Here is a 14,648-nt window from a genome sequence, read left to right as displayed (position 1 = left end):
TAAAAAAGTGGATGGTGTGGTAAATAGTGAAACCAGCATATGCAGCCTGAGCAGATAAATAGTTTCCCCCTAGCCAGATAGATATTAGCCGAGAAGCGATTTTATCGGCTGCTTTTCGGTTCACGGTTCCGCACGGTTCACTGACGTTCACTACTTACTAGACTAAGTACTATCCAACAGAGTAGTACTAGATTGATGGGGTCGAAGCAGGACGTCGAGTCAGGCTCAAATGAAAAATACGGCACATACGACGACGCGTTGCTCGAGCCAGAACGCGAATTACTCCTGCCTTCAGAATCAGGCTCACCCACGACTGCCAGCACGACGCGATACAGTCTTGTGCACCTTGTCTGTGCATTTGTCGGGGGTGTAGCTTTGTGCATTGCTGCACGCTTCCTGCTCGATGTCTCAGGCATCGCAGGACCACCTCCGCGGGGAGACGACGTGAGGATGCAAGCTCCACCGTACGTTGGTTCCACGGAAGTGCACCAATTCCCGCCTGCTTCCCCCACCAATGCTTTCCCTGACCTCTTCCCAACAAAGTGCGTTTCCTCTAAATCACCTGGGCTGAACTAACCTACCATGCAGCGTTGGTTATCCAGGTGGTACTCCCACTGGCGCCGAGCCCGCACTCATTGCAACCGCGCCCTCCCTCCCTCTCCAGACCGGCGCAGCGCAGCTCGTGGCACCTCCAAAGATTCACAAGCACTTACATTCTACACATGGCGACGATGTGGAAGAGGAAGAGACAGAATCCCGCAAACACTACAAATCCGACCGTCCTTTCAACCTTTTCCGAAGCTGGGGCAACCTCTCCCCATGGTATAGCGTCCCGCGTGGAGCATTCGGTGTTGATGATACCGCAGAGGCCCCTCCTGGCTGTGTTGTTACTGGGCTCCATCTCCTTCACCGCCATGGTGCCCGTTATCCGACCGCTTGGGGTGTGTGTCTTCCTTCCGTCACAACACTGATAGTAATGTACTACTGTCAACAGCGAATTTTGGAGGTCCTGCCAAGTTTGCTACCCGTCTACACCAGAGTGCATCGCAATGGGAGGCAACGGAGCAACTAGCATTCTTGAATGAGTGGTAAGGTGTCCTGCTCCATCCCCTTGACCTTGTATCTCATGAATATGTGCGTATAGGACCTACAAACTGGGCGAGGAAGGTATGAGCTTCATAATAAGTACAGGAACAATTTGCTCATCAATTTCAAGTGCTCACCCCCTTTGGCCGACAACAATTATGTGCGTCCATCGTTTCCTCCCCTGAAAAGCTCTCATCGTGCGTATATAGACGACCTCGGCGTATCTATGCGCCTCAAGTACGGGTTCCTACTCAAGGTCTGTCCGCTTTCCTCATGTACTAAAATACGTGACAATATTGAGGAAATGCTAGAACTTTACGGAGACGAATACGATACCTGTGTTCCGGACAGAGTCTCAGTAAGTGGTCTGGTTTACTGTTATCAGGTTTAGTAATGCAACATTATCTACTTATTATACTCCATTCTGTTGATTCCTTTGCCCTGTGTTGTCTTTTCCCTCTTCTCCGTTAGTAAGCTAATCAATTAAATTCACAGGGACCGCATGCTCGCCTCGGCACTTAACTTTGCCATTGGGTTCTTTGGCTACCCTTTTGAAGGGCAGTATCAACAATTGATTACGATCGAGTCTAAAGGAGTGAGTTGTTCGATGTTATTGTTTTACTTATATCAACGAGGTTTCGTTATCTCATTACCTTATACTGTTAACAATTCGCTTGTCCTCTTCCGGTACTTCTCATTGTGTTCTATTCTTTGTTGTTTTCTTCCTTGCACCTTCGCCGAAACACATTACTCACCGATCACAATCTTCCAGTTCAACAACACCTTTGCACCCTACGAAACTTGCCCGAATGCCAATGCTGACGGCAAAGCGAACCGCTCGCTGACTTACGTCCGAGAATGGGTTTCTCACTACCTCGCGGAAGCACGGGAAAGACTGTCAAGGGCAATGATCGGAAAGGACGGTGTGCAGGGTGAGTTCGAGTGGACCGGGGAGGAAGTGTATGAGATGATGCAGATGTGTGCCTATGAGGTACGTCCACTTATGCTAGAACGTGATGTTTGTTTAACTGACTGGATCATTGATAGACTGTTGCTCTCGGATACTCCAAATTCTGCGATCTCTTCACGGAAGAAGAGTGGGAGGGCTTCAATTATGCGTACGTCCTATTTCTTCCCTTTGTATCTTGCGGTGACCATACGCTGACTGACGGGTATATGTAATTATTAGGCTTGATTTGACTTTCTGGTGAGTACATGCGCTTGCGTTTGTGGGTGATAGTTCGGGCTAGGTGTGCTGACCGTGTACTTTATTTTCTCTCCGTATGCTCGGACCGCGATGTCCTCAACACTCATAGGTATGACTCTGCTTTCGGCTCACCTGTTGCTCGCGTCCAGGGTGTCGGATATATCCAAGAGCTCGTCGCGCGACTCACCCATACCCCAATCGCGACTCACAACACTAGCACCAACGCCACGCTTCACACGCCAGAGACTTTCCCGCTAGACCATGCGCTATATGTAGACGCTACGCATGAAGTTGTTGTTCTCAATGGTTCGTGTTCCTCCATATCATGTCATGCGATATGGTACTCGCAACACATGATTACTAATCGTTTACTGGCGTGTAGTGATCGCAGCGCTCAACCTGAGCACGCTCGCAGCAAGCGGACCTCTCCCTGCCGACCATATTCCCAAACACCGTTCGTTCCGCTCCGCAGATCTCGCACCCTTCGCGACGAACATGCAGTTCCAACGTGAGCTATCTTTGATTTCTTATGTCGTGGAGTGTTGCTAAACTACTTTTTCCCCTTCCCACAAATTTCCACGTCCCATACACCTGTTTTCCAGTCCTCTCCTGCGCATCTACCCCGACGCCTCAAATCCGGATCATCATCAATGATGGCGTTGTTCCCCTTCATGGGATTCGGACTTGCCCGCATGATGACAAGCACGGAATGTGCCCACTCCCCGCATTCATCCAGGCTCAGCAGGAGATAATCCGGGAGACAGACTGGACGTGGGGATGTCATGGAGACTGGCAGGTTCCGCCAGGGACTGAGTGGAATTCAACGACGGGAGACGCACCGCAGGCGTAGGGACGTGAAGGTTAGACGGGAGTGCATATTGAGATGAGAGTTTTGCTGCGCTGTGAATACATATTCAATACTATTAGGTTCGGTCACTGCTAATACATACTGTTGACCGTATGGAAACATGGGATGAAAGATGTAGGGGACAGAGATAAGTAAGTGATGATGTTCAACATTCAGTGTCCCAAGCTTTCATAAAACTTTACCATCCTACGTACATCCGGGCATAGCGCGAGGCGTACCCGTTCACAGTCCCTTACAACACTCTGTCCTTTCAGCTCAATCCAACTACCCAAGCTTCCGGTCAAAGGAAGTGCTACATTCCCCAATCCAAGGGCACCACCATTCAGGCCTCGCACCTCATTGGCCAATTTATCGCGCTGAATGGACCACTTGAGCTGTCTAACCACAGGTAACAAAGACCGCGAAACGGAGAGCAAGGACGATTCGACGTCAGGCAGAATATGAGAGTGATACATCAACTTGAGGACAACAGGTGCAGGCGCGCGTCTTCGAAGGTGAGACGAAATGATAAGAGCGGTACGTTGGCGTTGCAGCCGCAGGCCACTGCCGTACTGATCCGCAGACTGCATAATTGTCAGCGGTTTATTATCACTTGGCGAATGTTCTTACACGTTCTGTGTAAATATACAAGCCCATGCGTAATCTCCTTTCGATATTATGTCCGCGGATGACATGCCTGTGCACAAGATCCATGATGGTCGGTCTGAGTAGGATCCCGTGAGGGTTTCGCGCGAATAAGGAGTGGTTGACGCGTGAGGGCGCGACTACTCGTAGTCGTATGAGATGTAGCACTGGGTCAGATGACAGAAGGGCGAGATATCCATGAAGTTTAGAGAGAGTTGCGAGGTCAGGCAGATCCAGAAACGACACTACGATTCATGACGATGTAGGTGCCTGTTAACATATTAAGCGAGGACAACATTGCTGAGTACTTACGAATATGAAGGATTATCTCTTGAGGCAAGTCAAGAAAATTGAATGATTGCACCCTGCTCATCATTGTACAAGTCATACATGAATGGGAGCAACAACTGCGGAGAACTGGTGGATAACACGCATTTAAGGCTTTCTTGACCGCCCCGACGGGCTTGAACCTGCAAAGCGGGTGCAATCTGACTCAGCAATTAACTGCAGGTCCGCCCGGTTGAAGTTGCTTAGACAAAGTCCTACGCCAGCTGACGCGTGTGGCTCACAAAAATACATGGTATAGACAGAACAGAGTATCAAAGAACAGGGACGGCACAAGCAGGTATGAAACCCGAAGAGTTTTTATGTACTTGAAAACCTGTAGTCCGGGAGAAACTAGAAGTACATAATTAAACGTCGATGTACGCGCTGCACGGGTTCCGAGCGACAGCATGGCGTAGTCTAGTGAATGCAAGTGCAGAGTGCACGAACCGTCCTTTGCGTGGATATCGATGAGACTGGAATCAATACAATGTGATCCGGTGCAGAAAGGGGAATGGAAAAGTGCAGAGCCGGCTGGTGCGGCTCATCTTGATATAGTCCTCAGATGGTGGACGTTGTCTTCTCTATGTCAATCCTTATCCCTGAGACGCCCGACATACCAGCCGCTCCACTTTCGTCAGTCGCACTTCCTGGCCGAGTGTTAAACCCCATCTCGATCGAGTTGTAGGCGGGTGCTGGTGTAGCATTTTCCACCGAACCTAGTGAGCGGGTGCTCTCCCCAGCGGCATAGCACATCCCGAGCTCAAAGTGCATCTCGTCAAGCTCCACCTCCGCTGCCTCAAGATCGGGCTGAATGCTTCCTATCGTACTCAGCATAACGTTCGAAGTGATCGTCGAGCCCGGGCCGCGGTGGCGAACGCGGCCAGGCTTTCCGCGGTGACCAGTGTTGGAGTTAGTCACACCGGATTTTGTTGCAAATGCGCTAACGCCCGTTCCTTCTGAATGGGAAACGGTCTCTGCGCCACGTTCGCGAAGATCGAGGATCTAAAAAATGTTTATGAGGAATGCTTTTGAATACACATGGGCAATTCAGCGTACCAAACGACATGCCAACAATGGCGCCATCATAACGCTGAGGGGGATGTTGAGTGCAGATATTACTTGACGAGGTCTGTGAATAAACATAAATAACGATGGTGCGCACTATCACCATGCTACTGACTGAAGGTAGAAGATCCCATTGATCTAGAATAAGAATTAGTTTACGAGAGAAAATCTGGAAATAAAATCCACTGTACCAAGTTGGCGATAGAAATGAGAATATAGTAGAAGACACCTGATTTTGGAGTCAGCAGGTTGATTGCGTTAAACATATGACAGACCTTCTCGAAGGAATGTTTGAATGAGTTTGCTACTTGGTCCGCCACTGCGACGGCGAATTGCAAATGCTTTCCAGACAGTAATGGCAGTAACGATCGTGTCGAACAGAAGTGGGGCAATCTGCAAACGTTGTAGATCAAGTCAAGGTTGACGAGAGCGAAACTCACGAAGAAACCTGGATGTTCAGTTAGTAAGGAGACATACAAGTTAGCCGAGGATGAGAACTCGCCAAGCAAGTGAGCTGAATGAGGCTTAGACCTGGGGAAACATGGTCCCTCCGTCTACATCAACAGCTTTAACATTTTTCTCTCGAGTTACAGGAGTGACCTACAAAGGGTGGAGTGACAAACGGAAGAACTGGTAACTTTGTCAGAATGAAATCGACGACGAGTTTATTTGAGGAACATACGCATCATTTCGGATGTATCAACAAAAAGTTGATATCCAACAACACCGGCTAGCGCACATAGGAGTGTTGCCAGCAGGTAGTTATTACGGTTGAAAAACGCGTAAGTACGAATGAGCAGAACAGCTAGCATATATGGCCGAAAATCAATATGTGGAAGTGAGAGAACAGTAAAAAAAACGACGGACACTCGGATCCGACTTGGTTCCACATGGCCAATGCAACAGGGATCTTATGGTAAAGGGTGAGTGACGACAAGTAGGATATATGCGCCTTACTGACCCTGTAAATTTTCTGGCACTCTGCTTCGGAGTGATTGGTGACGAAAGCATATAAAAGATACGGGACGACGGCCATAACCCAGTAACTAAAGAGCGCAGCGGTGACTCGTATTCAAAAATTGCCTGGAAATACAGACTTACCGACAGAAGAGATACGCAGTCTTAACGGGTGTCCAGTGAGTCTTCCAGATCTTTGATGAGCTCGTCAGCAGGAATGGGGTATGGACAATCATGAAAATGTACAAAACGCCACTCTCTAGGCAAGCTGATGGCCCAGTCCCAGACAACTACAGCATCTGTAAATTAATGATGAGTAACTGTCGATGAAGAGCGGCTATCTCTTTCAGTACATACACATGCCTGGAGGACAGGGGTGAGGGAGGTCAGCAAAAACAGCGTTTTCTGCGATGAGCAGAGTCCTTACAGCAAAAGTAGACCTGTGTGCTGCAGAGAACGCGTCAGAATTCGGTTTCTGGTCAGAGAAGGTGCCTACATGTAAATAAAATGTTGAGCCGTTTCCAGTTCCCCCATCGTAGGTTGAAGAAAGGGGAGAAATAAGAAATGAGGAGGAGACGAAAGTAAAGAATGAAGGAAAAATTTTGAGTAAAAGACGGATGAAGACAGTCACAAGACAATGGGCGGGTAAGAGTACGGGGGCGACAATTGCGAAGACGCCACTGCAAGGCATAAGGAAGCCTATATCAAGAATATTTATTGGGTCGGCAATTTCCATGTTGAGGGTGAATAGAGCAGCATGACATGCCAAAGGGCGCACCAAATCTAGTCTTCCACTTCGCGAAGCGTCACAGAAGCATGAGCGCTGGAACACACAAAGACTGCGAATCAGCCTTTACTAGGTCATTAATACCCTGATAGGCTTTTAGCTTGCCAGTACCAGGCGTATATCGCAGATCTGGTGTACAGCAACCGAGCTACATCCAGATTCCACAGCGACCACCGCTAAATGGAGCAGATTCTCCAGACTATGTGATTCCTAATTTCAGAAAACAAGACAAGTGAGTTGTCGACCCGCCGAGGTTCGAATACGCGAATCGAGTGTAGGATGCACGCGAGGTACTTTAAAAGTCACGTGATTAGAAAACTCAGCCGCGGACTTATTTTATTATGACACATCGATCATACGCGCACACATGGTGCGAAATGCGTATTCACGTCAACTAGCCTCACCTACAAAACTCTTGTACCAAGAGTAAACCGAGGTCATGGCCTCAAATACTCAAACTTTGCGCTTCAGGCGTAAACAGGACGACAAACCACCTGCCCCGCGCGTTGCACGTCATACTGGCATGCTGCAAGATCAGCTTCGCAGGTAATGTGCTTCGTCTTACTCATTTATGACCTTTCATCGATGGATTTCCCAGGTCTGCTCGTAAACCATGGAATCCAGATTTTTCAACAGCAGTGCGCATTCTACTCCTCATCCGAGTGGCATCCGCCATGTACTCAAATATACAAGATTGTGATGAGGGTAAGTAAACTTCCCAACTTGTATTACTTCCTTGAGCTACATGTCATATCAGTGTTCAATTTTTGGGAGCCACTACACTACATCGACCAAGGTCATGGCTTCCAGACATGGGAAGTTACCCCAGTGTATGCCATTCGAAGTTGGGCATATGTCTTGTTGCACCTCATACCTGCGCGTCTCCCCGTAGCACTTAGCTTTGGAAAAGTGAGTCTTCGTAATAGGATCACACTTACTCGTGTCATACTCATCGACGTAGCGCCCTGCGTTCTTCGCAGTCCGCATAACTTTAGCCATTGTATCCACGCTTTGCGAAGCGAAATTTTGCCGCACTGTAGTCGAAAAAGTCAACGAACGCGTTGGCCGTTACTTGTTCTTTATGTTGCTGTTCAGTGCAGGCATGTGGAACGCGGCTCCAGGTAGGATTCTTTTTTTACGTTTTATCACGACCTTCGTTGAGTACCCACACAGCCTTCTTGCCATCTTCTTTTGCGATGTACGCAACCATGATGGCATTTACGTATTCGCTCGAGCCATCGAGCCTCAAGAACAACCGGAGAACCTTGTTTGCAACAATGCTTTTCGCCACAGGAGCTATTGTTGGATGGCCTTTTGCACTTGCTCTGTCACTGCCTTTTGTGTCCGAAGAATTACTCGTTTTTGGTGGAGATCAGCTGGAGCCGAGCGCCCGCAAATCATGGATGATTTCTCGCTGGAAACGCCTCTTCACCGCCGGTCTTGCATCCGCTCTGATATTTGTAGGCGGTCGCTATGTATCATTTGCTCATACCTAATTGCTTTTGTCGCAGGTCCCCGTCATAGCAATTGATAGTGTTGCGTATGGTCGGTGGAATATCGTACCTTGGAACATTGTCCGCTACAATATCTTTGGCGGATCCGACCGTGGTCCCGATCTGTACGGCACAGCCCCTTGGTACTTCTACATCCTCAACCTTCTCCTGAACTTTAATGTCCTCGTGCCTCTCGCTTTTGTGTCCTTGCCTGGTCTCGCAGTTACCTACAGGATCGACCGCAAGCGCCTCGGGATGTTGAAACCTAGCCCACAGCAGAGCTCGCCTTTCACGCTGCTCGCACTTCGCCTAGCACCACTATATGTCTGGACGGCTATCTTGACAGCGCAAGCACACAAGGAGGAACGTTTTATGTTCCCTGCATATCCCCTCATTTGTTTTAATGCGGCCGTTGCCCTATACCTCATCCGCGGATGGATGGAAGCCACATATATCTCCGCTACTAAGTCCACATATAGGGTATTTACTCTTCTTGTTCCACACATGCGTTTGCTTACGTGTGCTCTGCGGTCCCGATAGGCTTCAAGATCCGTCATATTTGGTGCTATAACATTCTCCGTCATCGCCGTGACAGGGCTTATTTCTCTGTCTCGCGCCCTTGCCTTGTGGCACTACTATCACGCACCGCTTTCCACGTTCAACGACCTCGAGGCCTCTGAGCTTCCACGGCTGCTGAATGTTACTGGGCTTCTCCCACCTCTTCTACCAGGGACGGACGAGATCGACAGGCCTTCCATTGACTTGGCACCAATAAGGTCATTTGATCTGAGACTTTGTCTAGGGAAAGAGTGGTATCGCTTCCCAGGACATTACCTTGTTCCCAACGGTGTGAAAGTCGACTTCGTGAAGAGCGAGTTTGACGGTCTGCTTCCCGCGCATTTTGAAGAGAGTCGCGCAAAATTGAGGCTCAATGGATGGTGGGACAGGCCTGGTTCGAAGATCACCCCAGCGAGCTTGAACGACCTCAATAAGGAGGCACTGGAATTCTACGTCAGTAAACAAACAATCTCATCTGAGGCATTTCGTTGACTTTCTTTCAGGTGCCCATCGAGTCCTGCGACTACCTTGTAGACCTGGACTTTCCTAACCACCCTGTGTCATCACCTCTAGAACCGCGATACGCAATCGACAACGAGACTTGGGAACGGGTGTCATGTCTTCCATTCCTCGACGCATCGCATTCGTCACTTTTGACACGCACACTCTGGCTCCCTGGTTCGTGGTGGCAGAACAAGAACGAGTTCGGAGATTACTGCCTGCTGAAAAATAGGGAAAAGGTGCACAAGAAAGAAGCCGAGGTAGCGGCGCGTGTGCAGGAGGAAAGTCTGTAGATGTTGTGCGTGGTACGTGTGGATATTTATAATGAATGCTGTCAGCCACCGTGAACGTCGAATCTGAGTATGCGGAGGCTGACGACCTAGAGAACAAAATGACGACGGTACTGCTTAAGTCATTCTATCTTCATCCCTGTTGGCCCACTCGTTCGCAGAAAGTATAATCCATCTCCGGATTCGAACATGCTGTCCTCAAGCCATGTCAGCCTGACTCGAACCTCTTCTGACTTGCGCTTGCTCGCCACTGCGCTTTGCCCTCCATCACCCATTCTCACACCTAATGACCTACTGTCACCGAGCACGTCTGGTGAAATACCGCTCATTCTCGACTTCGTGATTAACAAATTTTCCACACCCTTGAACTCGCCTCTCAGGTTTGGATATGGCACAGAAATATGCACCCCGCCGAAAGCGATTGGACTTGAAATCGACGTAACAGCCGCACGGGAAGAGTTACAAAGTCCCTGATGGCAGCCTCCTCAGCATCACTGGCCTCTAGTCTTGCAAGCAACTACAGTGTCAGCGAATCACCGCTGGACGAAGTCTTTTTCACTCCGAAGTCATCTCAGTCGTCCCAGTCACTGGTTTCTACACCCTCTCCTTCCCCAAGTCCCCTCTCCAAGTCTCTGTTCCAGTCGGCACATATTCGGAGCCTGGCTATGTCAGACTCGGTCGGCACATCACTATCAGAAAGCCCCAGCGCCAGGACTGTTCTTGGAAGCACAAACCGACAAGCCTGGATTTTCAACTCGGGAAAGACTTACAACTCAGCAACGGCTGTTCCTGTAGGGGACAAAGAGAATGAAGCGCAAACTGTATGTCTTGGCACGTCAGCGACATTCTCGACACTGCCAACACCTTCCTTTGCTCTCCCATCGCCATCGCCCAGTGTAGATGTGATTTCTCCCATATCTCTGACATACTCCAGAAGACATCGCAGACCACTGGAACGCTCAGGAGCTATTCATCATTTGAAGACGCCTCGCTCGATCCCCAGGACCTCTCGGCTCCGTCTACACGCCCGTGAGCCCCACGAGCCCCCGTCCCCAGTCATCGGTCCTGTACGCACAACCCGCTGGCAGCTCACCGACTCCCCTTCAGCTAGCTCCATCCATTCGTGTCCTTCCCCACGTACTTCCTCGGGCGACTCAGGCGTCCCGTCCAAGTATCCCTATCTTCCACATGATCTCGCTTGGCTCGGAGGGACCGAAGTTGAACTCTGGATCGACCAGGAAGGCTTCCGCGCGATCCGGCCAAGGATGCGACTGATGGGGTATTCCCCACGCTCCCGTTCACTGCTGCCATACGGCGAGCGTGGCGTCTCCTCTGACGTGAGTGGAGGCGTGGCGGAGTTCATGCCGGTCAAGCGCGAGAGCTTCGCATTCCACTATGCGACCCTCGATGGTCCGCCGATGCTGCGCCGCGTCACTGTAGGCGGGGACGAGTCACGTGACTATCTTTCCCGGCACGCGGCGCTGAACATCAAGACAAACGGGGTATATACCGTCCTCGGGAGCGAGAGCATGGCGCTGGGAAGCTCGCAGGAGCACGTGAAGGCGCAGTGGAAGTTCGATTACCTCGTGGACGACCGTTACACGGACGGTTCGAGGCGGGTCCTCCCCGGGGAGAAGATCATTACGCCACTGACGTTTTCGTGTTCTCCATTCCTGCTGCACCCAATGCAAGGCAAGAAGGTCGGGTTCATGCATCTCGTGAAGAAGAGCGTTGTACCGAAGCTCTCCGCGGAGAAGCTGGAGCCGCCTGAGCGTCCCAGGCAGCTGAACCAGGCACACGTAATGGCAAATCTTAGGCGAATGAGCAGGCACGGACCGTCCAGGTCGGATGCGCATGTGAACGCCGAAGGCGTTCTCAGACTGGCAAGCGGCCCACTGGTTGGCAGCTCGCCTTTGGGACCGTCGAAGGGCGGAAGAATATTTGAAGGCACCAGACAGATGCAGTACACTCGGAGACGGAGAGCTTCATCTGCTGGAGAACACATTTATGTGGACTTGTGTCACCCCCACAAGTCCCTATTGCCGAGCACGCATCAGCCGAATTACCGAAGATGACCACACCCGGAAACGGAGACACTTCAAGCTCGCCCGAACACCAGCACTACGGTTTACGCACTACCATGTATCTCTAAGAGGACACCGAGACAGAAATTGGCCAGTCTGATGAGAATGAAAGAAACATTTGAGGCACTACTGATACATACTACATATGCGTGACAAGTCAACAATAAATCATGCGCCGAAGCCGTACAGAGTGCGCCCTGACCGCTTCAGGGCATAAACGACGTCAAGAGCAGTAACCGTTTTGCTATAGTCCGGATGAATGAATAAGTACTAAAACGAGTTGATGGTCGGGCTTACCGCTTAGCGTGTTCGGTGTAAGTGACGGAGTCGCGGATAACATTTTCCAAGAAAATTTTGAGGACACCGCGGGTCTCCTCGTAGATGAGACCTGAAATACGCTTCACACCGCCACGACGGGCAAGACGGCGGATAGCCTAATATATATATATGAGCGGGAGAGTGCTCGAATATTCTTTTCACTCACTGGCTTGGTAATACCCTGAATGTTGTCGCGAAGAATCTTGCGGTGACGTTTGGCACCACCCTTGCCGAGACCCTATTGTACTGTTGAGTCGCACAAACGATGAGGTGACGCCAATCCAATATCACCTTGCCGCCCTTTCCGCGTCCAGACATGTTCAATGCACAGAGTTAAGTGTTTCGACAAATTATAGAGAAGATGGACGACCTGTGGTGTCGACGGTGGTGGCGAAAGAAGAAAGGCGCTAGCTCAAACTTCAGTCAACATTCATTGATCCGTCAATTATACGCGTGTGGTCGTGTTTATGAACATCACGTGACTGGGGAAAATGTTGAATAGAAGTTTGCAAAATCTGGAGAGGGTACTACCCCCGCCCCCCTTTTAGCGAACTGACTGGGTAAGCGAAGCCCCAGTCAGAAGCGTCCAGCTGAGCGCCATCGAGACTGACCACCGCCTTAGTTCCCGCCGCAGACGCCCGTCTCCGAGGATAAGGGCCTGTCAGCAAGACTAGAGGGCGGCTAGTAGAGCGGGGGGAAAACGAGCGGTTTCGAACCCGCGAAAGTTCTCGTCAGGGGGCTTACCACTACCCCAACCGCTCGTACTTCTCGTTATCGTGTAGGAATGCTACTGCTAACACACCGGCGGTTTGGGAGTTTTTCGCTATGCAAGATTTGTTCCAAAATGACATTGATGAATTAGGCATTTTCACTATACATTCAATTAACATGATAAAAATAAGAAATTTAAACAAGTGGCAAAATCCTGGGCAAAATTGTACATTTTATGCACCATTTTGACACTGTAAAAGAAAGTCATTTAACCAACAGCAAGATTTGAAGAAAAATGTTTGATCATTTTGATTTAAATCTTGCATGGGGTAAAATCCCTTCCAAACAGGTAAAATGTAATGTGATTCGACTTACTTCAAATTTTCCTCACATTTCACCCCATGCAGGATTTGAATCAGAATGATCGAACATTTTTCTTCAAATCTTGCTGTTGGTTACAGCTGTGTGCAAAACTAATGTCAATTGCAAAAATTTTACAGTGCGTGTGACCAAAAAGGAAATTGATAGAACAATGCATTGTAGGTGCTGGGACAGCTTTTATATACCTTGCAGATGATGTTTGCAATGCCAGCAGACTCCAGATTTGACTTTCTGTACCTAAAGGCTATGGTTAACTGCAGAATCAGCAGCGATCTCAAAGAATGTGCACTTCAACTCTGGGATCACAGATGGGAACTGAAGGATATATCTGAAGCGCTTGGTATTTCTGGGAGGAGCTGCTATTGCTGGCGACAGATATTTGAGGAGTTCAGTACTCCTATGAAGCCTCCCTCTCCACTCATTGGCCGTACTCGAACAATCACACGTGCACTTCTGATGGCTGTTGAAGACCTCTTTGCTACAGATTCTGATCTCTTCCTCGACGAAGTCTGCACATGGCTTGCAGTTGAGTACGATATCATTGTCAGCACTTCCTCCCTGTCACGCAATCTCAAAAATGCTGGTCTCACATGCAAGATCCTTTGAAAACTTGCTTCTGAACGTGATGAGGCCTGACGCAAGGAATTCAGAGCCAGTCTTTGCAATGACTTTGTTGGGGATGGCTCAGAATTCGTTGTCATTGATGAGACCAGCAAGAATGATTGGACATATGCATGGCATTATGGATGAGCACCAAGCGGACATCGTGCACACCTCACAGATGTCTTTGTTTGAGGTGATTGTTACTCATTGTGTGCTGCCATGACTGTGCAAGGCTACATCGCTGCTCAAGTGGTTGAAGGCTCGTTCAACTCGCAGGAATTTTATGATTTCATTGCCAAAGATGTGGTACTAATGATGTCTCTTTTCTGTGTCTGTTGAGCTGAGTTGAAGATACGGGTTTTTTTCTAGCTTCCTCATATGACTCCCTTCCCCAGAGAGTGGTCCATTATTGTTCTTGATAATTGCCAAATCCATCATAATGAAGACCTTGAAGACCTTGTTGAAAGTGCCAGTTCATTTTTGTACTTGTTTCTCCTCTCATAAAGCTAATGTCGGATAGGAGGTCTAATACTCTACCTTCCTCCATACTCACCTGATCTAACTTCAATTGAGGAGTCATTCAGTGCCTGTAAGTTACAAATAATTCATGCTATCTCTGCATCTGATTTATGGTTGTTAGTCAAAGCTTATATTCGACGTCACGGCCATCAGTTGCGTCAACTTGAAGATCCTGTTGAGGCTATTCTTGAAGCAACAAGTTGTATTACAGCAGAGAAGGCATACGGGTGGTTCAAGAATGCGGGGTACATTGTCATGTGATCAAGAAT

At 49.2% G+C, this 14,648-nt stretch overlaps 7 protein-coding genes across 7 annotated transcripts; 4 read left to right on the top strand and 3 right to left on the bottom strand.

Moving 5' to 3' along the window:
* The first annotated feature begins 103 nt into the window (after positions 1–103).
* Positions 104–3,209, top strand: EDB91DRAFT_1096120 (histidine phosphatase superfamily). The gene is made up of 14 exons (XM_041316984.1): positions 104–542; positions 589–941; positions 995–1,088; positions 1,145–1,167; positions 1,217–1,246; positions 1,296–1,342; positions 1,398–1,444; positions 1,582–1,681; positions 1,859–2,077; positions 2,134–2,204; positions 2,276–2,293; positions 2,403–2,599; positions 2,676–2,801; positions 2,896–3,209. The coding sequence occupies exons 1-14, from the start codon at positions 196–198 to the stop codon at positions 3,141–3,143; spliced, it is 1,920 nt and encodes a 639-aa protein (XP_041183633.1). The 5' UTR covers positions 104–195; the 3' UTR covers positions 3,144–3,209.
* A 104-nt stretch (positions 3,210–3,313) lies between these two features.
* On the bottom strand, positions 3,314–4,158 carry EDB91DRAFT_1042655 (uncharacterized protein; the record flags this gene model as incomplete). Its single annotated transcript, XM_041313014.1, has 3 exons — positions 3,314–3,724; positions 3,771–4,030; positions 4,098–4,158. The coding sequence occupies 3 exons, from the start codon at positions 4,156–4,158 to the stop codon at positions 3,314–3,316; spliced, it is 732 nt and encodes a 243-aa protein (XP_041183632.1).
* A 512-nt stretch (positions 4,159–4,670) lies between these two features.
* EDB91DRAFT_1042223 (uncharacterized protein) lies at positions 4,671–6,668 on the bottom strand (the record flags this gene model as incomplete). The annotated part of the gene is made up of 14 exons (XM_041312981.1): positions 4,671–5,114; positions 5,169–5,241; positions 5,293–5,315; positions 5,369–5,406; positions 5,453–5,570; positions 5,651–5,731; positions 5,782–5,807; positions 5,860–5,982; positions 6,045–6,087; positions 6,139–6,223; positions 6,279–6,328; positions 6,381–6,433; positions 6,562–6,581; positions 6,631–6,668. 14 exons carry the CDS (start codon positions 6,666–6,668, stop codon positions 4,671–4,673), a joined length of 1,215 nt encoding a protein of 404 aa, XP_041183631.1.
* A 618-nt stretch (positions 6,669–7,286) lies between these two features.
* EDB91DRAFT_1193444 (glycosyltransferase family 22 protein) lies at positions 7,287–9,913 on the top strand. The gene is made up of 8 exons (XM_041320562.1): positions 7,287–7,467; positions 7,520–7,626; positions 7,679–7,830; positions 7,883–8,042; positions 8,095–8,381; positions 8,433–8,894; positions 8,955–9,425; positions 9,476–9,913. The coding sequence occupies exons 1-8, from the start codon at positions 7,361–7,363 to the stop codon at positions 9,764–9,766; spliced, it is 2,037 nt and encodes a 678-aa protein (XP_041183630.1). The 5' UTR covers positions 7,287–7,360; the 3' UTR covers positions 9,767–9,913.
* Positions 9,914–9,952: 39 nt separating this feature from the next.
* Positions 9,953–11,838, top strand: EDB91DRAFT_1233728 (uncharacterized protein; the record flags this gene model as incomplete). Its single annotated transcript, XM_041321132.1, has 2 exons — positions 9,953–10,143; positions 10,209–11,838. 2 exons carry the CDS (start codon positions 9,953–9,955, stop codon positions 11,836–11,838), a joined length of 1,821 nt encoding a protein of 606 aa, XP_041183629.1.
* Positions 11,839–12,015: 177 nt separating this feature from the next.
* Positions 12,016–12,483, bottom strand: EDB91DRAFT_1242139 (histone-fold-containing protein; the record flags this gene model as incomplete). The annotated part of the gene is made up of 4 exons (XM_041322160.1): positions 12,016–12,091; positions 12,145–12,281; positions 12,332–12,403; positions 12,457–12,483. 4 exons carry the CDS (start codon positions 12,481–12,483, stop codon positions 12,016–12,018), a joined length of 312 nt encoding a protein of 103 aa, XP_041183628.1.
* A 1,020-nt stretch (positions 12,484–13,503) lies between these two features.
* Positions 13,504–13,863, top strand: EDB91DRAFT_1043055 (uncharacterized protein; the record flags this gene model as incomplete). The annotated part of the gene is made up of 1 exon (XM_041313037.1): positions 13,504–13,863. The coding sequence occupies one exon, from the start codon at positions 13,504–13,506 to the stop codon at positions 13,861–13,863; it is 360 nt and encodes a 119-aa protein (XP_041183627.1).
* Between the last annotated feature and the right edge of the window lie 785 nt (positions 13,864–14,648).

Source organism: Suillus paluster, assembly GCF_016628075.1.
Source record: "Suillus paluster strain FC165 chromosome Unknown EDB91scaffold_2, whole genome shotgun sequence".
NCBI lineage: Eukaryota > Fungi > Basidiomycota > Agaricomycetes > Boletales > Suillaceae > Suillus > Suillus paluster.
Note: the sequence above shows the minus strand (reverse complement) of the source record. Positions and strands in the feature narration are given on the sequence as shown.